The sequence below is a fragment of the Nelusetta ayraudi genome, unplaced genomic scaffold (genome assembly GCF_046127955.1).
Source record: "Nelusetta ayraudi isolate G7.1 ecotype Tasmania unplaced genomic scaffold, CSIRO-AGI_Nayr_v1 ptg000136l, whole genome shotgun sequence".
Taxonomy (NCBI): domain Eukaryota; kingdom Metazoa; phylum Chordata; class Actinopteri; order Tetraodontiformes; family Monacanthidae; genus Nelusetta; species Nelusetta ayraudi.
The window spans coordinates 6,451,371-6,471,593 of NW_027466186.1; the positions used below are offsets into that span (position 1 = coordinate 6,451,371).

At 42.9% G+C, this 20,223-nt stretch overlaps 4 protein-coding genes across 8 annotated transcripts; 1 reads left to right on the top strand and 3 right to left on the bottom strand.

Annotated features, from left to right (window-relative positions):
* Positions 1 to 3: 3 nt before the first annotated feature.
* On the bottom strand, positions 4 to 7,080 carry crot (carnitine O-octanoyltransferase). Of its 3 annotated transcripts, none has more exons than XM_076012763.1 (17): positions 7,012 to 7,080; positions 5,863 to 5,975; positions 5,281 to 5,405; positions 5,010 to 5,191; positions 4,791 to 4,915; positions 4,598 to 4,706; positions 3,793 to 3,886; positions 3,504 to 3,629; positions 3,224 to 3,325; positions 3,039 to 3,122; positions 2,843 to 2,950; positions 2,622 to 2,752; positions 2,397 to 2,520; positions 2,227 to 2,305; positions 2,018 to 2,111; positions 1,257 to 1,376; positions 4 to 1,145 (listed from the first exon to the last, which is right to left on the bottom strand). In XM_076012763.1, the coding sequence occupies exons 2-17, from the start codon at positions 5,966 to 5,968 to the stop codon at positions 1,025 to 1,027; spliced, it is 1,830 nt and encodes a 609-aa protein (XP_075868878.1). In that variant the 5' UTR covers positions 5,969 to 5,975; positions 7,012 to 7,080; the 3' UTR covers positions 4 to 1,024. The 3 variants fall into 3 exon arrangements, with proteins under 3 accessions (XP_075868878.1, XP_075868877.1, XP_075868879.1); XM_076012762.1 differs by having other exon boundaries at positions 6,898 to 7,062; XM_076012764.1 differs by lacking the exon at positions 7,012 to 7,080 and adding an exon at positions 6,564 to 6,845.
* An 895-nt stretch (positions 7,081 to 7,975) lies between these two features.
* acbd7 (acyl-CoA binding domain containing 7) lies at positions 7,976 to 9,719 on the bottom strand. Of its 2 annotated transcripts, XM_076012770.1 has the most exons (4): positions 9,552 to 9,719; positions 8,836 to 8,953; positions 8,672 to 8,734; positions 7,976 to 8,421 (listed from the first exon to the last, which is right to left on the bottom strand). In XM_076012770.1, exons 1-4 carry the CDS (start codon positions 9,558 to 9,560, stop codon positions 8,348 to 8,350), a joined length of 264 nt encoding a protein of 87 aa, XP_075868885.1. In that variant the 5' UTR covers positions 9,561 to 9,719; the 3' UTR covers positions 7,976 to 8,347. The 2 variants fall into 2 exon arrangements, with proteins under 2 accessions (XP_075868885.1, XP_075868883.1); XM_076012768.1 differs by lacking the exon at positions 9,552 to 9,719 and having other exon boundaries at positions 8,836 to 8,965.
* Positions 9,720 to 10,617: 898 nt separating this feature from the next.
* On the top strand, positions 10,618 to 12,108 carry rpp38 (ribonuclease P/MRP 38 subunit). The gene is made up of 2 exons (XM_076012767.1): positions 10,618 to 10,752; positions 10,949 to 12,108. The coding sequence occupies exon 2, from the start codon at positions 10,954 to 10,956 to the stop codon at positions 11,791 to 11,793; it is 840 nt and encodes a 279-aa protein (XP_075868882.1). The 5' UTR covers positions 10,618 to 10,752; positions 10,949 to 10,953; the 3' UTR covers positions 11,794 to 12,108.
* Positions 12,109 to 12,241: 133 nt separating this feature from the next.
* Positions 12,242 to 20,191, bottom strand: nmt2 (N-myristoyltransferase 2). 2 transcript variants are annotated; one of them, XM_076012766.1, is made up of 12 exons: positions 20,005 to 20,189; positions 19,419 to 19,536; positions 18,363 to 18,504; positions 17,620 to 17,738; positions 17,368 to 17,459; positions 17,141 to 17,257; positions 16,885 to 17,055; positions 16,683 to 16,791; positions 16,411 to 16,581; positions 16,168 to 16,335; positions 15,805 to 15,942; positions 12,242 to 15,148 (listed from the first exon to the last, which is right to left on the bottom strand). In XM_076012766.1, exons 1-12 carry the CDS (start codon positions 20,112 to 20,114, stop codon positions 15,128 to 15,130), a joined length of 1,476 nt encoding a protein of 491 aa, XP_075868881.1. In that variant the 5' UTR covers positions 20,115 to 20,189; the 3' UTR covers positions 12,242 to 15,127. The 2 variants fall into 2 exon arrangements, with proteins under 2 accessions (XP_075868881.1, XP_075868880.1); XM_076012765.1 differs by having other exon boundaries at positions 16,168 to 16,581; positions 20,005 to 20,191.
* Positions 20,192 to 20,223: the final 32 nt, after the last annotated feature.

Consider the following 20,223-nt stretch of genomic DNA (forward strand, 5'->3'; position numbering starts at 1 on the left):
CCATCGCTACAATGTGATCACTTCAAGTTTATTTATTTTCACAGTTAAAAGAAGTGTGTTATAATTACATTTTGCTAGTGATAAGATTAACACTTTTGAGTTAAAAAAAAAAAAAAATCAGGCGTCATTATTGAGTGAAAAACCGTCTTAAACTCAAGAAAATGTGAAATGTTACAAGTGAATTCTGTATTTTCTCTTAATTCTGACTTAAAAACAGAAATGGTTATCTTCCCAGAATACCTTTTAAAAAGGAATTTCTGGTTTCTTCATAATGTAAAAACTAAAGGCAAAGGCTTCCACTGTCCACGTGAAGTGCGGCCTGAGCATGGTGTACACCGCGGTGCTGCTCAAGCAGAACAAGGGGCAAAGTAACAAGGCAACATATCAATGTATAATAATAATAACAACAGATTAATCACAGCACCCAAAGCGCTTTACATTGACTCCATTATTCATTCACACCATGACATGGGCAATACATGTTTGGCTTGATTGCAGATGTGCACTTAACACTGAGATGTGGTTCTCCTGAGATGCCCCGAGTTAGCAGGCAAAACCTTTTCAACGCACTTACAATGTGAGCACAAAGGGGTATTAGTAATTTCACTGAAACTGACATGATTTGCTAGTTCATAGGTTACATGAACAAAGCACTTTTTCCTTGTATCACAGCTGCTAACATTCTTCAATCTGCACGTGAAGTCTCTGACAAAAATGCGAGACAGAGCAAGAATTGTTAAAACATATAGAGGATTAATTTGGAAACAAATTAAATAATCATGAAAAATCAGACAAGATCAGAATAATATATACACCAAAGTTAACTAGAAAAAATACTTAGCACATAATTACTTATCACTATAGGATAGATATTACAGTTGCATTGATTCGTGCTGAGACCAAACATTACTAAGGCTTTACTAAGGCCGGCAGTCGGCTTCTGACAGATGGGCTCTACATTGTGTTTGTGTCTGACTGTTCAGAAGGCCCACGTGTTTAACTCAGGTCTTACTGTTCCGTCTGCCTACAGATGGGATGTGGTGGCCAGGTGGTGCATCTCGTGCAGGGAGCTGGAGAAGCTGTTGAACAGTGACACAGCGTCGGTGTGAAGGCAGGATTTCCACGCTGTGACCGAGACGACAATCCTGAAGTCAGGAAAAGAGAAGGAGAGCGAGTTTAAGTGTTAAAATGCTGCTTTAAAGAGTGAAAAAGTCAGCTTTGGATACATCATGAATCCCCAGGAAGGTCTTGCCCACCTGTCGTCTCTGATGCGGTAGAAGAAGCCGTAGCCGTGGCGCACCATGGGAGCGACGGCGCCGAGGACGGTGGTGTAGCCCACCAGGCTGGACGACAGCACAAAGTTTCCGCCGCCGCCGCTGCAGACACACAGGAAACCCCAGTTAGAGGAAAACAAGTAGGTGGTCTAGGGGGTTTACTTGGCTTCTTAACACAGAATCTGGAGTGACTCAGTGGTGTTTTCTGAGAAATTCCCCAGAACATATGACCACATCACAAGGGTTCTATGCAAATGAGTGAAAACCAGTGGGAAAACTGATCTGATCTGAAAATCCCTCAATTCACGGCTCTACAGTAACAGAATAATAATTTGAATCACATCATATTTAAACGACGCTAGGGAAGTTCCAGGTTCCAGGTCACATGATCACTCACATGAGGCCTAATATCACAACACCTTTGCCACAGTGCACCAAACATGGGCGTTGTTGCAACTCCCCACACATTGATCTCCGACCGAACACAATACGAGATTCTAACTGTTGATTGGGTTTGACTCAGTGCGACACTCTGCCCTCTGCCCTGCATTGCGTGCAAACGGTTCATTATTTCTTAGCGCCAGCTGGTGGTGTTGAGGGTGTACTGCCTGCATTTTCATTCGCTACTGTTCCTACTTTCAACAGTATTTACACATTAAGAAGATGTGTCTCTCAAACATTTATAAGTGGCCTATTTAAAGGCCACCCATTCCTACCACCACAACTATTCCAGCAGATAGTACCTCCTTGCATAGAGGGGATCCATGAAGAGTTCCGGGGTGGACAGTCCTTCCTCTGTGGCTATTAGATAGAGGCCAAGGAGGTGCCTATCGAAACCTGCAAAAGTAATTTAACATCATCCATCATTACATAACTAAATAAAACAATGCTCAGTGGCCTGGTTTGACCGGTGGGTGACACTTTGGGAAACTCAGAGATGCTCCAAACCAACCTGTTCCTTCCTGGGCCTCGGCCATCAGCTTGTTGTGTTTCTCAAAGGCCAGCTGCATGGCTTTCCTCTTGGCTCCCACCTGAAAAGGCAAATCTTTTTATACCGTTTCAAACAGTCGAGGAATGTCTTCCGCCTTCCTCTGTGGTCTCTAACAATGTAAGCAAGCTCACGTCGCACGTGGGGTCCACCATGGCTTTGCACCAGTTCAAGGCCTCGGCGGTGCAGGGACGCATGGTCTCTGTCCTGCCGTGGTAGAACTTGCGAGTCATGGCAGTCTCATAACAACATCCTGGCCTGAGAGATGGAGGGGGGGACAACCCCAGGGTTTATTTACATGCCCGAGGTAAACCTTGAGTGTGCGTCCTCCAATGAGCAAAGTGCTTGCAAGCGCTTACTTCCTGTTGAGTCTGTAGTAGGCCCACTGCAACGCCAGCTGGATAAAAGTGTCCGGATGCAGCTTTGTCTGTTTGATGGTTGCTTTCCCGAACGCAGTGAAAGCGTAACACACGAGCTGCAGGTCCTGAGTCTGGAGATCCAGGACGGGGAGACGACTGTTTATGGACAGGTGGTGGCACTGGTGGTGGCTGTCACACTGACAAGTTTAGTCTTTGCTCACCGACTCCAGGTAGCGCTGCTTGGCGAGGCTGATGTCGCCCCGGACTTTTTCATCCACTGTGAACAGCAGCTCCTCAGGAGGAGGCAGCGCTCTCACTGCCTCTGAGCCCTGAACGAGGAGAAATGTGCAGAGAGTGAGCAGAGAGATTTTAAATGACATTTTCTCCCATTTTTAAGCAGGTGACGATCATCAGCACCTTCCACACGCCGCCCGTGGCTTTGATTTGCTGGTCCAGATACCAACACAGAGACACCAGCACCATGGCGTCATAAGGCGCATGCTGCAAAAGACAAATGAATCCCCTCAAGATGAAAGGCACTGAAATCTCATCCAGTCTCCTTGGCTTCGCCTCTGAAGTCCAACTGCAACAAACAAACTCACGTCGCACGTGGATGCAAACGTGCCGTCCGCAAACGCAACGGAATTGTACGACTTGTCGCCCCAGCGGATGGTCGGGTCACCGGTCAGAGCTGCCTGGGTCATCTGTTCATCGATAGATAGATAGATAGATAGATAGATAGATAGATAGATAGATAGATAGATAGATGCTTTATTGATCTCCAGGAGAAATTTGCGTAACACGGGATTAGATGGTCATATGATCATACTAGAGAACTATAGACATACTGTACATACATATAGACATGTTTGAAACTCTTACATTAGTGTAGTTCTCTGGAGTGGAGTAGGGTTTGGTTTCATCCAGGCATAGTGTAAGCAGGCTGCTCTGGATGGTCTCCAGGATGGTCTCGTTGTGCGGATCAATGCTTATCAGATAGTCCCGAGCCTGCAAGGCAACAAAGCACTTAAGCGATTGATCTTTACGTGTCCCTCTGTAGAATGAGAAGCCTTTCAGAAAAACAGAGCTTGGTGAGAGAATTCCTTGCTGTATTGCACTGACACAACAAGCCATTTCTGAGAAGAGAACAATAACGAGGCCTCTCCATTACGTTTGCCCAGCGAGTCCTCTCCTCTGATGTCAGGGCGCTGACTCCTTCCCCACGGGGCTTTCCCTCGCAGTACCGCTTCACGTAGGTCAGCTGCCTGCACACGTCCACACACATTTCCAAAACATTCAGAATTCTGGTTACTTCTACCTGGTTTCTGCAAACTTCACTATAAGATATTTAAATTCAAGTCCAATCCTATCTAATTACTGACTGAAGTGGTTCAGTCATACAGGCTGCAAATTGTTCATCTACAAGGTGCCACACGGATCAAATCAGAGCAGGAACCAGTTGCATTACAAGCTGTAGACAGTAAATGGCCACTTCAGGTGTTTTCGGAACACAACTCAAGTCCAGACTTACAGTACAAGAGCCAACCTGCTATTTACTAAATAAGAAGGCTTAGTTGATGACGTCAAAGCAGAGATGATGAATTCACACTGGCTGAAGTGAAGAGCACACAGGGGGAAATTTGGTATTCATTTTCATTGTAATCTCATTAATTCTTGAATTAGGACCTATAAGCAAATTTGATCCTTGATTAATAAAACCATACAGCTTGTTTTGGTTCTAGGTTAATTATTTTTGAGCGGATATTTGCTTTCATGGTTCGATTTGACTAAAGACAGCAGACTCAGCAGCGTGTGGCAGCCTTTTGACGCTCAGGAATAAAAGTTAACTGTTCTTTGATGCTTTTGTACAACTGGGTCCAGAGATTTTCTTGCTTCCAAAGGCACTTTGAGATGGACCGACCCACTAAATTTACAGACAACCTGGCACAACCGTCTGAAATAATGGTCAGCTGTACCTGAGTATTTCTGGTGGAGTGATGATTTCTCCGTCACAGAGTGCATCAAACTTGAAGATCCGTCCACGGCACATGACCATCAAGTGGGAGGGGCAAGGACCTTCACTCTCTGGGTCACAGCGCAACACACACACGTTTCAGACAGACGTGGTTTGGATGTGGGCTACAGGTCACGAGTTGTTGTTTATCATACCTGTTTTGAAGTAATTATGGATCCTGTCTTTTGTGACTCCAGGTACTTTGCAGGTGTTGTACAGCATCCTGAACTGGTACATGTCTAACGGTGTGTCGCCAGCCTTCTGAGGAGGCATGCTCTCTCTTCACCAGGAAAGAAAAGTGCAAAAACACAGAGGAAAATGAGTGATTTTATGCCGACTTTAAGGCACACCTTTCAACAGCGTGCACGACTTACGTGCGGATCATATTCCAGTACTGGAGCGTGTGCCAGGTGCTGATACTGGCCCTCTCCAGCTGCGTCCCCTCAGCAGGGGGCCAGCAGTGTTCCAGGTAGGGTGCTGGCCCTGCAAAATTCACATAGAGCTGAGAGGGGATGCGGACCTCCAGGTAGGCACAGTCCAACCACCAGTCCTCCAGCTGGGGGTGAACACAGAGAGCAGTCAGCTTAGCAAAACACAGCCATGAGTGAAGAAAGAAAGAAACTGGTTCAAAAAAACAATACACACCCAGTTCCTCCTGGACTTGGCTCTCTGCAGCAGCTTCTGGTGCAGCTCTTTACCGACACCACTTTGAAATTTCCTCACAGTGTCCTCTGTGGACCGAAACTCCTCCTCAGATGCAAATGGATGAACTGATGGAAAGTGTTGACGCATATGATTAGTTTGGCAGCATTTACTATCTGCTGTTGCAAAAATTAGTGTATAGATTAAAATGAAAAGAAACCAGTCTAGTAGTTATCTGGGCCAAAAAAGAAACAAAAATATTAAAATAAAGACAACACAGTTTTGTCATTAACTTGTAACGGGGGAGAATAGCAGCCCTGTTACTGAAACAGCGCCCCTAGCTGGCCTACTATGGAACTAAATAACCTGTTATCTGCAAAACAGCACCCTCTTGTGAGAACACGGCTGTCGTGCCTGGCTCAACTACTTCTCCTCTCTTGTCTCCTCCACCAATTATCTTCTTTCCACCTTCGTCATTAACAGCACAGCAAATACTTTTGAGCCAACTTTCATTTCCTACCATCTTTCTTGCATCTCTACTTGCTGTAGAGACATAACCAAGCATCGTAAAACCTACTATCGCACCTGCATCCAGGTATTTTGCAAGGGTGGTTTCGAGTGATGGGACAGGCAAGGAAGGCAGGCTCCTCTGGTACTGGAAGGTCCTCTCTTGCGGTGCCTGGTTGGCCATTTCGTTTCTGCAAAACAAACAAAAAGACCCCCTGGTCACAAGAGCGACGTTACCCCTTGAACCTGCTGACTTGCAGACTATTTTCATCAGGCACACTTTCGAGTGCCGAGACTTCATGTTCAAACTGGCAGTCCAAAAAGTTTCTCCAGTTTAAGATGTATTCTTTAAAACAGGTTGCATGTCTATTTGAGCACTACAATATGCTTCGCTGCTAATAAAGTAAATGTATGTTGTACATATGATGTATTTGGCACCATCTAGAGTGTAGAAGGACAAAGACGTAGATTTTTAAAGCCTCAGGTGTTTTCCAGTGACCTAAGAATGACTAGCACTTTGCAGTGGAATAAAAATATTTTATTATCAGACCAATATTTTCACAGACTCCACGACTACTGGGTAAAAACTGTAAAGTGAAATTGAAATGTAACAATTTTTCGCAAGGACAACAAAGACAAACCTTAAGCTATAAAAATTGCCATTGTTGGATCTGATAATTTAGATGCAAAACATACTGTGCAGTATGTAATCCGACTGACAGATAAGTGGGCATCCTCCTTGATGGACAAAGGCTGTATGTGAAATGTAGGTGCATTACCTGGAGATGTGTATTTACTTCATGACCTGAATGACTGACAATTATTTTGCAGATCAACAACTTAGCTTCCTTAGCAATTCGGTCCTCGTTCCTCTGCTGAGTTTATATGAGCGCTTAAGTTTTGCTTTCGTTTTGTTTTTTTTTAAATCTTACAACGATGACAAAGATTGTGTTGATGCTTTGAGAGCAACCTGGTTAACCAACATCAGATCATTCGTTACTATTGATCCCTGATCGGGAAACTGGAGATGACGATAGTTGCCACTGACCTGAGCTGCGAGTCTGAACTGTCAACTATACCTAACTTAGCTTACGAATTTCCAAGAGGGCTCACCTCCTTAAAAACAGTTTTCCGTTTGCTTGAAGATTCCTAGCACGACAGGACCGCGGGTATGGACTGAATGAGCCTGGGTCTGTCACTGTATTTACACCACTAGCCTGGTTCTACCTTTCACCCAGTAAGCAGCCTGCCAGCGCCGTTTGCTTACATTCTCGTAACAGCGAGGTTCCCCCTAGTCCCGCCTCCGTCTGCTACTATTGGTCAATTGCTTCGGCATTATGATTGGCCAGAATAAGTGTTGTAGCAGAACCTGCCGATGGTTGGATCAGTATTTCACCAAGTCCCACCTCTCTGTGCTGTGATTGGTTGGGTACTGCTGTATTAGTTGCTTGCCATTGGTCCCTCACGAACTTGGTCCTGAATTTGACCTGTCACGACATTTTCAATTGACCTAAATTACGACTCCATCCATAAAACTTTAAAGAAATGAAGTAATTATACTCATTAATTATAAAGAAGTGTGATTTCATTCTTTCTTTTTTTACACTGGATGAGTTATTCTACTTCGTTTACCATTTCCTGTCTTTCTTGGCGGAAGCTTTCATGCTGAAGGCGATGATAAGATGTCAAATCAAGTGATACTTTGACCAGCACGTGTTCCAAAAACTTGACCTCTCAGAGCTTATTTTAAAGTGTTAAGATTTTCATTTATTTTTTAGCAACTGATGCTTTAATAATCATGTAGTACGACAAGTAATTCCCTCTTCAATTCAAAATTAAACTATATGCTCAAATTTGCATTTGATTTCATTTAATTTGTAAAAATGTTGGAGCTAGCTTTGTGTGAAGTAAAGAGATTCACTTTTTCAAACTAAGATCAATTTTCATAAAATATGGGAGAAGTTCTTTTTCAAGATTTAAAATCATACCTAATAAAATTCAAAACGCTTTCACTTAAATTAATATTATATTAGAATGTTATCAATTATTCATAAGTTTTAACCTTTTTTTCTTCTAGTTTTTTGTGGTTGGAAGTCTATAGTTCATGGAGCTGATCAAGCATATTGAAAAATGGTTTGACTCTTGCAGTATCGGCAGGTGTGAGATAAAGAGCAAATAACTTGAACCAAAACAGTTGACAAACATGTTTATTTTTCAAAACGTGCCTTAACAGCACAGTTTTTAAGTGATTAAATATCAAGGTGCACATGGCAGTGCACTGTTGTGCACATCTTAGCATCATTGCCAGTATGGACTACCGTTATAAACATCATTAAAAATTAACACAACTGTAGATGTAATTTCCAAATGTTCCAGCGATGCATAGCAGTTGTTAAATATTTCCTCAAGAAATTACAAACTAGGAAAAAAGGAACATAAACTAGAAGTACACTACAGGTAGTGGCATCTTTCAACATTTCTGACATAGAATGCTACTTGTTAAAAAATACAAAAAAACAATCTCCAAGAAATGTCGTTAAAATCTTTGCTTTACAGTAAGTTCTTACATGCCATATTTGCTAATGACTTCCTTCCCAAGTTTAATGTAGGCTGTCATGGCATCGTCCTTGGACATCCCTGAAAGAACCAGCAAATCATTAATTATTAAACAAAGAAACAGAGAGGGTGCCAGAGAGACAAGTAATAAACGCGTAGTCTTGCGCCACAAGCAGGTTGACACTTGGAGCTCAAATGTTCCAAAAACTATCACACATGAGTACTCTTAAAACAGGATTTGTTATAACCATTCTATGTGAAAGTCTGTTTATGACTGACAATCATAACAAAGGTTTTGTTGTTTTTTTGTGTTTTTTTTTAAACAGCGTACCTTTTCTAGATTCCCATGCATCCCACTTTGCTTTCCCCTTGAAGTCCAACATTCCTGGTCTGTCTACAGTTGTGAGAAGAACACAGGCAGAGGGAAATATTCATAGTATTATACTGGATACATGCATTGAAACGCGTTTCATGCGGTTCTGCAGGATATCTTACCAGTGTTGACATCTCCAACATTGGCTTGCTTAAAAAGGCCGTAGAGGTCCAACAGTTCCTGGTCTGTGGGCCTGGTCTTCACTTTCTGCACATCTGCAGCAATCTGCTCAAACTCTGCCTGCAGACACATGTCAAATATTTAATAAATAAATAAATAAATAAATAAATAAATAAAATCCATCTATTTTAGCAGGCGAGCAAGAGCTAATGAGAGCGACCTATTCAGTTTGTGTTGAGCAGCATAAGAAAGCCGTAATTGGAGACTAACAATGGGCTTTTATTCAAGAGTTCAGTCCCTTTGTGTCCAGGCCAACTTGAATAATCTACTTCACAAAAGAGTTGCGATGACTAAAATAAAGCCCTGCGCGGTGAACATGAATCCGCGAACATGAGACTATGCGTCTAAATAAATGACGCTGCAAAAACAATATCTCAATAAATTAATAAATATGGGTTGCTTCGCAATCATGACTTGCTTGCTGTTTAAATCGCGTTTTTAATGCCTCGATCGACGATTACGAGACGCACAATCAGATTGCACTCTCGTTTTCTACTCTTCTTCCACTAGCACTCTTTTCTATGTCCAAAGATGGTCGACGCACCACGTACAGTAGAAATCAAGTCCCTGAGACCGTTATCCGCGTCAAAACGGGGATCTGCGCTCCAACATGATGTTATCGCGAAACAATATCAGCAAGACATTGCTCCTCAATTACCTGAGACATTTTCGTAGATGTATCGCTTGGTTGTTGTTGTTTTTTTTTTTTAGTGCAAATCCTCGTCGGTTCCTCTTCGCCCTGGCGGCGGTTGGCAGCTGTTCTTGCAGCACACAGTTGATCAATGTGCGCGGCTGAGACGTGCAGAGGAGCGAACAGAGCAGCCGAGGAGCTGATTGGCTGGCCGACATCAGACGCTTTTTGTCACTCCCTCGCCCCCATCTCATTCACACACACACACACACACACACACACACACACACACACACACAGAGTGAAAAAAATAAGATACTTACTGTATACTGTACTACTATACTATCTAATACTATTATTAGATTACATAACGACATAGATATTTTGGCTTATAGGCAATTGTGGGCAACGTCTCCACTTGCCACTAGCCATTATAGAGAACTCACTGAGGGCACAGGAATAGCAAAGGTCAAAACCCACACTGCAAAATGCATGTAAGTGCTATTTTTAATGGAGCAGAAAGAGGAATAAATAAGAATTTGTGCCCCTAAAAGAGTCGGTTAATGCATCCAGCTAGATTTGGTGATACTGTATAAGCGTCATAAACCCTGTTTGCACTGTCAACAGCAGAACTTTGCCCTGCAGAGAAGATGGCGCATGCAATAAAAGATTCAACCTTAATATGGGGGACAGGACACGTTGCAATATGATAATACAAACAGAGCAGGTGGCTTTTAGTTTTTGTTTTAAACTCACGTTGTCCTTAAAAAAATTAGACCTCTTTAAAAATTGGGTTTAGTACAATAGTGCTCTTTCATACCTAAGAGCCTTAAAATTATCACTTTTGAATCTAAAGCTCACTATTTCTTTGTGCCTGCGATGTGGCCTACTAAAATCCACCCCTCTTTCCCCAAACAGCTCGTTTTTATACAATAACAAAAAATAACCTCTTCCTCCCTTTTTTTCCTTCTTCGTCTCTTTGTTCTTATTTAAATGCACAGTTACTTTGCAAGACGTTTCTTTGGTCTATGAATAAAAGAAAACCAATGTTTAAAAGCACACGCCTAAGCTACTGCAGGACTCACAATGCTCCAAAGGGTGGCAGTAGTGGTTCAATGCTGATTTCAGCTGCCATTTAATTCGAAATAGTAGAAGAAAAAAAATGGCGGCGCCCTGTGGCCAACCTGTGGTGTGAAACTAAGGCTATTTCCCCCCTACAATCTTCAAGGTAAAACTTGTATATTTTACAGTTGTTTTGCGTCGTGATTGTCTAAAATGTCTATACGTTTAAAAATAGATGTCTATAGTTTTTCTATAGTATTTAACGTATTAGTAAATAATTTAAGATGAAGAGGCTTTACCGTCAGTGTGAAACGCGGTTGCTTTCCTTGCTGCTGCTGATAATTTAATCCTAAAATTCACAGCCAGGATGGCCACGCCAGGAAAGTCAGCCAAGAAGGCGAACAAAAAGTACATTCCTGTCAAGACCTCCTTCAACTCGCCATTCAGTCCCGTATGGAGCCCACTTCCACAAAACGACATGCACTTCATCCTCAAAACCCTGGAAGACAAGATCGTTTCCACCGGCCTGGTGAAGAAGGAGGTGAAGGTTTTTCGTCCGTGGAGAAAGAAGAAGGCCCAGCGTCCTCCTGTGACGTCAGAGGCTGTTCCTCAGGTGAGTCAGGATGCAGAGAGTCGGGACACTCCCAAAAATGGCTGGACTGATGTGGCAGTGAGACGACAGTTGGCCATCGGCATCAACGAGGTCACCAAAGCCCTGGAGAAGAACCAGCTCAAACTGTTGCTTGTGTGCAAGTCTGTCAAGCCCAAACACATGACCCATCACCTGATCGCCCTCAGCATGAGCAGAGGCGTGCCAGCCTGCCAGGTGCCTCGACTCAGCCAGAGCCTGTCAGCGCCTCTGGGGCTTAAGAGTGTCCTGGCGCTGGGGTTCAGGCAGGGCGCCGCCAAAGAGGAAGAGGTTTTCACTGACACCATAGAGGCCATAAAGCCCAAAGTGCCTTTGCTAGATGTGGCGTGGCTTCGAGACGCAGCGCTGAGTTTAAAGCCGGCGCACCGCGAGGGTGAAGAGATGGAGGAAGAGGAGGAGGAGGAGATGGGTGAGAAGAAGGGCCAGAAAAGAAAGCTGGAGGCTGAAGTTGTGACAGAGTCTTCCTCCTCCTCCACCACTCTGCAGCCTCTCAAAGTGAAAAGAGTCATCGCCAACCCCACTAAGCAAAACAAAAAGAAGAAGAAAAGGAAGTCCTAGGTCAATGAGCAAATACAAAACTTTTTAGAGATTTCAAAAGTACAAAGTCTTGTTGTCAGCCTGCAGTATCACAGTGAAATATACTGTACATCACTTTTTCTCCACCACAGAACCAGAACTTACTTGTTTTTTAGTAGTTTTTTTCATGTTGGAGACACCATGGAAAAACAGTATTGCTTTATTGTCAAGTTTTTGATTTAATCATTCTGCTGAATTAAACAGACCAACGTATTTAGATGTTGTTCAAATTCTATTTTGAGTTCATATATGGAGCAAAAGGTAGATATTATGAAATTAAATTGTGTGCCTTTTCAATTCTACTGTCAGTTGTCTTACCCCAAGATAAACATCAGGTTCCCCATATTATCCCTAATTCCATCATTTGTTTTTTTGAAATTCTTTATTTGGAATGGACAGGGAAATTGCACATGACAAAAGTTCATCACTCTTGTTCTTTTTGGAAGTGAGTTTATTCAGTCAAATATCCATGCTGGTATATAGCGAATGTGTGTGTTTGTGTTTTGTTTGCATGGGGTGTTCGTTTCATGTCTGTCTGAATGACGCTGGTACAAGTTCTTCAGCCTTTTCACAGCTTACAATGGATTTGGGTGGGGACAATATTGTACTTCAGTTCAAGAAAGCTGTATGTCGTCTCAAAAGTTTCCCCTCAATCCCCAAACCTTAAAAAAAGACATAAGGCAGGTAACTTTGCGTAGAGTTTGCACTAAAGGGTGTGGCTAGTAACATTGCTAAAATGACCACGGCAGCAAAACTGACATGCTTGAAGTCCTTTCAGACAGCTGCAGGCAAGACATATGTGACACAGTCCACATCAGGAGGCACACTGTTCCACTGCTGCTTGATACCAGCAACCTCAGTGGGCATATTCACTCAAACTCAATATGGCAAAAAAAAAAGAAGAAGCAAAAACCCAAAACAAAACACCCTGAATCCTGACTGACAGTTGTCTCTTTTCGCTAACATAAAAGGTCTGAGTATTACATCACGTACAGAAAAATGAATGCACAAATGTTGGCAGCCCCTGTGTAGAGCTACATGAATGTTTATACACAAGTAACAGAGCAAAGAGACAACTTTTCGGGCCGTCAAATAGGCCACTGACATCATCTGAGAGTCTGATCTTGTTCAGCAGAGCAAAGGGAAATGCCAAAGATTCCAACCGTGACAAGTCCGTTTTGATATTCAAGGGGAATCCCGGAAAGGACGGAAATGCATCTTCAGTTTGAAAAAAAACCAAACATATATAAATAATAAGAATTAGAACTGAGAAGAGTTACACGCATTTAGCTGCACAACACTAAAAAAAATGACCCACAGTATTTATTTTTTTCTGTCACACAAAGTACTATTTAAAAAAACAAAAACAAAAAAAACAATTCAATGAAAAACAGATCTAGAAAAACAGGGAATGCTCAAATTTCAAAAGGATGCAGTTGCTGATAAAGGTTTGGTTCATCACTTGCTCACTGAATGCATGTCATTTATCTTTTCATCACTGTTTTTCAATAAGGGAGGGTTTTTTTCTGCTCAGTCAGCTGATCCACATGAGGAATCATAGTCACTGCTTGGTAAAAGGCTTCATTTAATGATAATTACTACTCGAGCAAACCAAATCAAATGTGGACTTGGCTGCTCTGCACATGACTTAACTGTAATTATAACTCTGAAGAGTCAGTAAGCCATTTTTCTCACTTTATACAGGATAGAAACTGAGAATATTTTCATTAAGAGTCTGAACCAATACAGACACCTTTGCTAATTTCTTCTAGTTTTTGTTAGACAAGTAGCTTTGGCCTCAGTTGGATTAAAATGAACACGTCATTCAGGAGGGATACATCATAATCTATGGTTGCTATTACAAAAATCTGCCTGAGTGTAGCCGTGAATGTAACCAAACACAATGTCAAAATGTTCCCTTACAAAATACAAATTCTAGAAACAGGTTTGTAACATGAGAACAGCTCGCGACCCTTAAGAAATCTGAAATGACAGCTTGAGTAACTTGTGCTTCTTTTATGTGATACATTCTTCCTCAAAAACCAGAAAACTGAGCACGCTCTGGGTCCTAATTATGGGGGGAAACACTTTAGACAGCCCCTGCAAACCTTAGGTCACACTATCAGGAATAAATAAGAGCTAAATTTGCATGTAAATATTAACTATATCATTTTTAACTAATACATCATTGTATAAATGCACTAGTAAATTGAGTCCTTCCAAGAAATTGTGTGTGTTTTGTATGGGTACCACAATTCTTCACACGCACATCTGCCATCTGCTGTGGCCTTTGTCAATACTGGATTGTTGCTTCTTTGTTTACGCTGTTGTGTGTTCAAATAATGTTTTATTTCAAAATGTAATCTGATCACACAACTAAAAAACTGGCAAGTGTGTTTTTAGACATTAGTTCAATTCTAGTTGTGGATGTCGTGTAAGAATTGTGGCACCCCAAATATTTTTGCTTGATTCAATATTGTTTCTGTGAGTGTGAATTTGTCATTTAGTGTTGAAAATGACTTTTTCCAAAAATGCTAGAGAGAACGTTGCTATTAGCACAACTACACTAAGGCCCAGATCAGTGCAAAAGACTTTTGCCTTCATGGCTTTTTGTCACAAAACGTTTCCTCTACAGATTTACTTGTAATAATGGTTCACTGTTGTTTTCTGCGTCAGTCCGCGTTAGCTGCTAAATAATCTGCTTGCCGACACCTGACGTCCTGAATCCTTTGTATATGAAGGTCTGAAGGCAAATGTCTTCAGCACATCTAAACAGACAGCGTAGGGATTTCTAGCCACAAATGATATGAAATAACATCCCTTCCACTACTTTGAAGACCTCTCAATGATGTGAGGATTGCGGTCGAGACACAATGGCAAATAGCTCCATCGCGCTGCCATGTTGTTGTTGCTGTTGTTGATTATCATTTACAGAGTTGAGTGTCGGTGAAATGAAAACGACATGCCAGTCCGTTGTACTGAGGAAGAATAACGAAACAAAATTCACAATGTCAAGGCATCCTCTTGTATGCAAAACCATTTTAAATGCAACTTGTACTGTATGAGCATCTCAGGCATAGCATGACTTCACATTCAGGATGTTGATGTTTTAAGAGTTTCTCATCTCCAGGTTGACTAAAGGATGTTCTTGATGGCAGGTGAGCTGCCTCCCAGCCTCCTGGTTCTGGTTGTGTTTTTTTTCTGATGTAGTTCTCATTGTCAAGCTTGGGCTACCTGTGTGTCCAGGGAAGAAATAGCCAGAGGTCGCTACCAACCTCTTGATCAGTGTTTTTTGTAGCAGCTGTGAAGATGCTCGCTACTGGAGGACAAGACCGACCTGTAAGAAACCACACAGACGCGCAAGGATTAGACGGACAGTCTTCAGAGGAAGTACAGAGGAAGGCTGTGGGTTTGTATTATAGCTCCATTTGCAACACAGAAGTCCAAACCCAGACTTTATTTTTCAACATGACACAATTCATTATCCAAAATAGCATATTTAGCCATCCGTTTACAGCCTCCTGCGAAAAACAAAAAGTGCTAAAAGTGAAGCTTTCCTTCCTTCAGTGCTGCCTCAAGGCAGAACCAATATATGGCTGGGAGTGTTGTCACTAACCTAGGAGAGGTAGCAGTACCCTCTGTGACTTCACAAAGGGTCAACTTTTCATAATTGTGTTTAGCACCCAATTTCTCTTGGGTGTCGATTGGATAGAGACACATTAGTGGCAAAAGAAATATTGTGAAGTGAATTCTGAACAATGTAGCACCTTTAACTTGCAAACGTATGATGTTGAATGATGAATTACTGCAATTTTTTTCTTTTCTCTTTGTCCAATGTTCGAAAATACTGCTTCTCTCTGCTGAGGCTTTGTGTGCTATAACAAGCACTCGGTCCGCAATTTGACCCATCAATAGATAATTTCATGCATCAGTCATTGCTGACTCTTATCAGCAAGCTTCAGAGGATGCCAACATAGTAAATCATTATCTGACCTTATCAGGATCCATTTGGGGACATTTCCAGTTATAGAGGTAATACTGCAGATTTCCATCTCCTTTGCCAAACTTGAGCTTCTCCAGGATCACCTTGTTCTCCATGAGATCCAAGGCGTTGAACACATCAAAACCTTTCTGTGAAACACAAAAGTAGAAGGTCTCAATGATAACATCAGCCTAAAAAACACAACATACTTACAAGGAAGGAGAAAAATACATTATTAGATGAAACATTTGCTTTTACTTTGGTTACTAAAAACTGCAGCAAACTTTCTTTTACGAGTTTGACCCAATCAGTCCTTTCCCTTTGTGTCACAGGTCTTGGCTAGATAATGACCCTAAATAGAGGGATGAACTCACCAGTTTGGCCAGGATCAGTGCATCATTCATTAAGTCCAGGAGCGGGGTTTGGGTATAAACGTTGTAAAAAGAGTACGCAGCCTTCAGGCTTCTATGAAGCGGATGGTGCATCACCGTCGACGGCAGCGTGTAGAAACTAGTGAAGTCCGTCAGGACGCCGCCATCACCCTGAGGACACAGTGGGAGTTTTACAGAGGGATCCACTGGCAGGCTGTCAGCGTGATAGAGACTGATTCTTGATACCTCCACGACATATGTGTCAATGATGTTGTCCTGCGGCAAGAACCAGTGAGCCACCTCCTGTTCTCCCATGGTCGGGGCGAGCTGGAAACGTTTCAGGTACTTCTGCAGCAGCTCGGTCACCTGGGGGATGTCGCGCCGCTCCATCGGCCGCAGGCCAGGCGTCTTGGTGCTCTTAATGGGTACAAAGGGCAGGAGACAGAAAGCCAGCGTGAGATGGAGCCTCGGCAACGAGCAGCAAACAGCGGCAACGAGCAAGATGAGGCGTTTTTTACATCTGGTAGTCTGTACAGCTTCATGGTTCTCTGCAGGGTCATGTTTCTGCTGAGGTGGGAGAACTTCACCTCCACCAGCTTCCTGGGGTTCAGAGAACGATGCCAATACCTGACACAAAGAGAAATAAAGGATGAAAAAAGGAGAAGATGGGGCAATATCCAACTCTGTCCGTGTGTTCAGGGTTTGAAGACGCAGCACTACCTGCACGTGGAAACGGGTTTGGGCAGCACCACCCCTGCTGTGTAAACAGCTTGATATATTCCCTCCAGGTTCACCCGCCGCGTGATCTCCCTGATGAGCACGGGGGCCACGCGCTTCGAACGCAGCTTCTTGTGAACGCACAGGAAGTTTATTTCAACCATCCTCTTCAGTCTGCATGAGAAAAGGGAGACGACTCAGGTGAAACCGTCAAGAGGGGCTCAGTGTGCCTGCCGAGCACGCAGCGATGAGGCCTCACGTGTCATAGATGCGTATGTCCGCCGGGATGGCACTGATGAAGCCGACCAGCTTCTTGTTGGAGGAAACTCTCACTCCGCAGTGCCACTGTGGCAACCAGCCGGGTGGACGCAAAGCCCTGCGAGAGCGACAGACAGGAAAAGGTGCGAGGTCGCATCCGGGCCACGGCTGATTAAACAGCCACCAGTAGAATCATAAACAAAAGCACTGTTTTTGGTGGGAGCTTACCACTTGAGAAAGTTTGGTGAGTAATCGAATCTGAACATGTTTTCGTCGTCCTCTACGTAGTTCTCGTTTAATAATGTGTACAACTCTTTCAGCTGGGAAGGACAGAGGCAGTGATACATTTCGTCAGAAAAGTTGAACGGCAACAAAACTGAACTGTTGAAGTGCGCAAAGATGACAAATTTAGTATTAGCAAATTCTCATGAATTAGCTGCAGCTCTAATAATTGTAACAGAGAATAGGAGATGCCCTTACTACATCTGCGTTGCTGAGATCCAGAGTATCCCACATAAAGCCTTGAGGTAAGGAATATGGCTCCTGTCGAATGTTCTCCTTGTCTGCTTCTATGGGCCCATGACTCGTCACCACCTCATCTGCAAAAATAGCACAGCTCCTGTCAAAGACGCAACTATTTTCTATTCAAAACACTTTCAGCGGGCCTGTGCAAGTTGACTATTTTTAGCGTTTCGCTTGGTTGATACCGATGCAGTGCATCACTGAAGTACAGCATTGTTTTCAGGAACATCACTACAAAGCCGCAGACAGTTTTTAGATTTCTAAAAACCTGATTCTGATGCTCCTCATGTTGAACGGATAATGGACAAATTGCACTAAAACTGATCTTGGGCCAAAATCAGTCATGTAAACAGATTTATCTCCTTCAACGCAATGTGCCAGGACCCCTAGTGAACCATGCAGCTGGCACTCACTCTGCTTTACGCAGCACAGACTGTGATTAATTACGCTCAGTAGATGGCAAAAGTATCAAGAACCTCTATTAAATTAAGATGATGATCAAAACTATGCAAACAGGTCATGACATACAACCTGAAAAATACAATCCAAAAATATGTTGGACTATTTCTGATACTTGATTGTATTTCCTATTCAGAATAACTGAATAACACTGAATACATTTTTTTGTCCGCCCTCCACTGGCAGAAACAGCTATTGTGCAAAATGCTGTCTAAACACCAACAGCTTCTCCTGTCACTCACTTAGCTTAGGTACAGGCTGGGTGTCCCAGAACTGGTACTTGTGCTTTGTTGCCTCGTCGATGCTTTTTGCCGGACCCTGGCAGGAAAGCAGCTCCATGGCTCTTTGGATGTCCTGCAGTTTCTGAATGGGCAAACCAGGGTTCTGCACACGTAATACACACAAATTATGAACCTCTCCTAGCATGTGGGACAACATAGTGAACAAGTAAAAGGTTTGAATAATTATCCAGCCAAGACCAAAAACACCCTACTTAGGCCTGTCACAATATTTACATTTTTGGCTTATATTTCAGCAAACACCTCCTGCAACATCCTTACAGACACTGCTGTAAATATGGCTTAGTCAAGTTACATTAACTAATACAATACATAATGAGTTTTTAAGGTAAATGACTGTGGTTCAGGTCAACTTAGGTGGATAACTTGGAAGAAAAATGCTAACTTTTCAGAGGAGGATGCTGGCTTTATGGTGTGATGAAAATGGGCTTGCTTTAATTAAAAGCTCACACCTACAAAATTCAGTGGTTATTATATGTCATCAAGTAAAATTACAGGCAAGGCGGAATGTCTACTTTCTTTGAAGGTAGTTACATGTGCAAATGATTAATCCTTCACCTAGTGTTGTAGCGCTCAAGATTGCTCTTGGTCTCAAGACCACTTTTTAAGGGTCTCGGTTTCGTCTCGGACTCGGAGGCATTTTTACTCAGTTTTGTCTCCGTCTTGGACTGGACAGACATGGGATTTTTTTAATCAAGACGAGTCGAGACTACAATGACTGATAATAACTGAAAAGAGTCCAGCTGCTGCCGTTTTCCGCTGTTTGTGACACCCAGAGTGACACAACCCCTTATTCCTAGTTCATTTATTTGTTTTACTTTTATGAAGCAAATTTAAAAGAGATGTTGCTGTTTGATTTAGAAGCACTGAACAACTGACAACCTTACAAATTGTACAGCTCAGTTAGTGGTTTACCCATTATTATTATTATTATTATTATTATTATTATTATTATTATTATTATTATTATTAGTTCGGTGCAGTGGGTCATCATCGCACCTTGATCTCCTGAGAGTCAGAGGCAGAGTCAGACTTGGCTCCCCCCGAGCTTGGCTTCTCCTTCTTCCTCTTTTGCTTCTTCTTCTTCCTCTTGGCCCCCAAGTCACCACCCGGACTCCTACATCATGCATGAGTATAACCGGGGTAAAATGTTACCGATCAGTGGCTAACGCCACTGTTTGACTTGCATTTTTCGCCACAAAACACACAGGCGAAGCAGCAGAGGGGCTAACTTTAGCTTCCATAGCAACGACTGACAGCTGAGAGCTAAGCCCAGTGAGCTAACGGAGCGCTCGGCTGTCATCATGTCATTCACCCGGGATGCTACGTCCAAGTAAAACATGCACACGGGCCCACATATGATAACAGCAAGCACAATGCACGAAGCGTGTGTGTTTTAGGACGGGAACTGTAATAGTGACTCAAAATGGTGGCCTAATAGTGAAGAAAACTAGCCGTGTTTATGTGGGCTAATGTTAGCCTCCTGCGCTAGTTGTTACCGAACGGGTACGAACATAAACAGGCAGCGCCTGAAATAACGTTACTGCGTTCATAACGAGCGGGCTGGACGAGCCATCCTCCTCACCCCTGCATGTGTTCATTCTCCTCCTCGTTGTCTCCATCTATCCCGCAGGTATCCTGGTCATCCAGCTCAAGACTCTGCTGGCTGGCCGCGGATTCACTGTCCTCCGCCATCACAAAATTGTTTTTAAAATTGCCAGCCACCGTATAACAGGGACCATGGGCAGCAGCTTGAGAGGGATGGAAAAAACAAAGACAATGTCCAGGGAAAGCGCGCCGCTTA

Excerpts from the sequence above, each read along its gene's own strand:
- crot (XM_076012763.1), bottom strand. The coding sequence starts at position 5,968 with ATGGCCAACCAGGCACCGCAAGAGAGGACCTTCCAGTACCAGAGGAGC. Across the intron at positions 2,951-3,038 it reads CCACGGGCGGCGTGTGGAAG|GGCTCAGAGGCAGTGAGAGC; the intron begins GTGCTGATGATC and ends CTCCTCGTTCAG. Across the intron at positions 2,112-2,226 it reads CGAGGCCCAGGAAGGAACAG|GTTTCGATAGGCACCTCCTT; the intron begins GTTGGTTTGGAG and ends TTACTTTTGCAG.
- acbd7 (XM_076012768.1), bottom strand. The coding sequence starts at position 8,965 with ATGTGTCTGCAGGCAGAGTTTGAGCAGATTGCTGCAGATGTGCAGAAA. Across the intron at positions 8,735-8,835 it reads TGTTGGAGATGTCAACACTG|ACAGACCAGGAATGTTGGAC; the intron begins GTAAGATATCCT and ends TCACAACTGTAG. Across the intron at positions 8,422-8,671 it reads TGCATGGGAATCTAGAAAAG|GGATGTCCAAGGACGATGCC; the intron begins GTACGCTGTTTA and ends TGGTTCTTTCAG.
- rpp38 (XM_076012767.1), top strand. The coding sequence starts at position 10,954 with ATGGCCACGCCAGGAAAGTCAGCCAAGAAGGCGAACAAAAAGTACATT.
- nmt2 (XM_076012765.1), bottom strand. The coding sequence starts at position 20,114 with ATGGCGGAGGACAGTGAATCCGCGGCCAGCCAGCAGAGTCTTGAGCTG. Across the intron at positions 17,460-17,619 it reads ATCTCAGCAACGCAGATGTA|CTGAAAGAGTTGTACACATT; the intron begins GTAAGGGCATCT and ends TGTCCTTCCCAG. Across the intron at positions 15,943-16,167 it reads CACTGATCCTGGCCAAACTG|AAAGGTTTTGATGTGTTCAA; the intron begins GTGAGTTCATCC and ends TGTGTTTCACAG.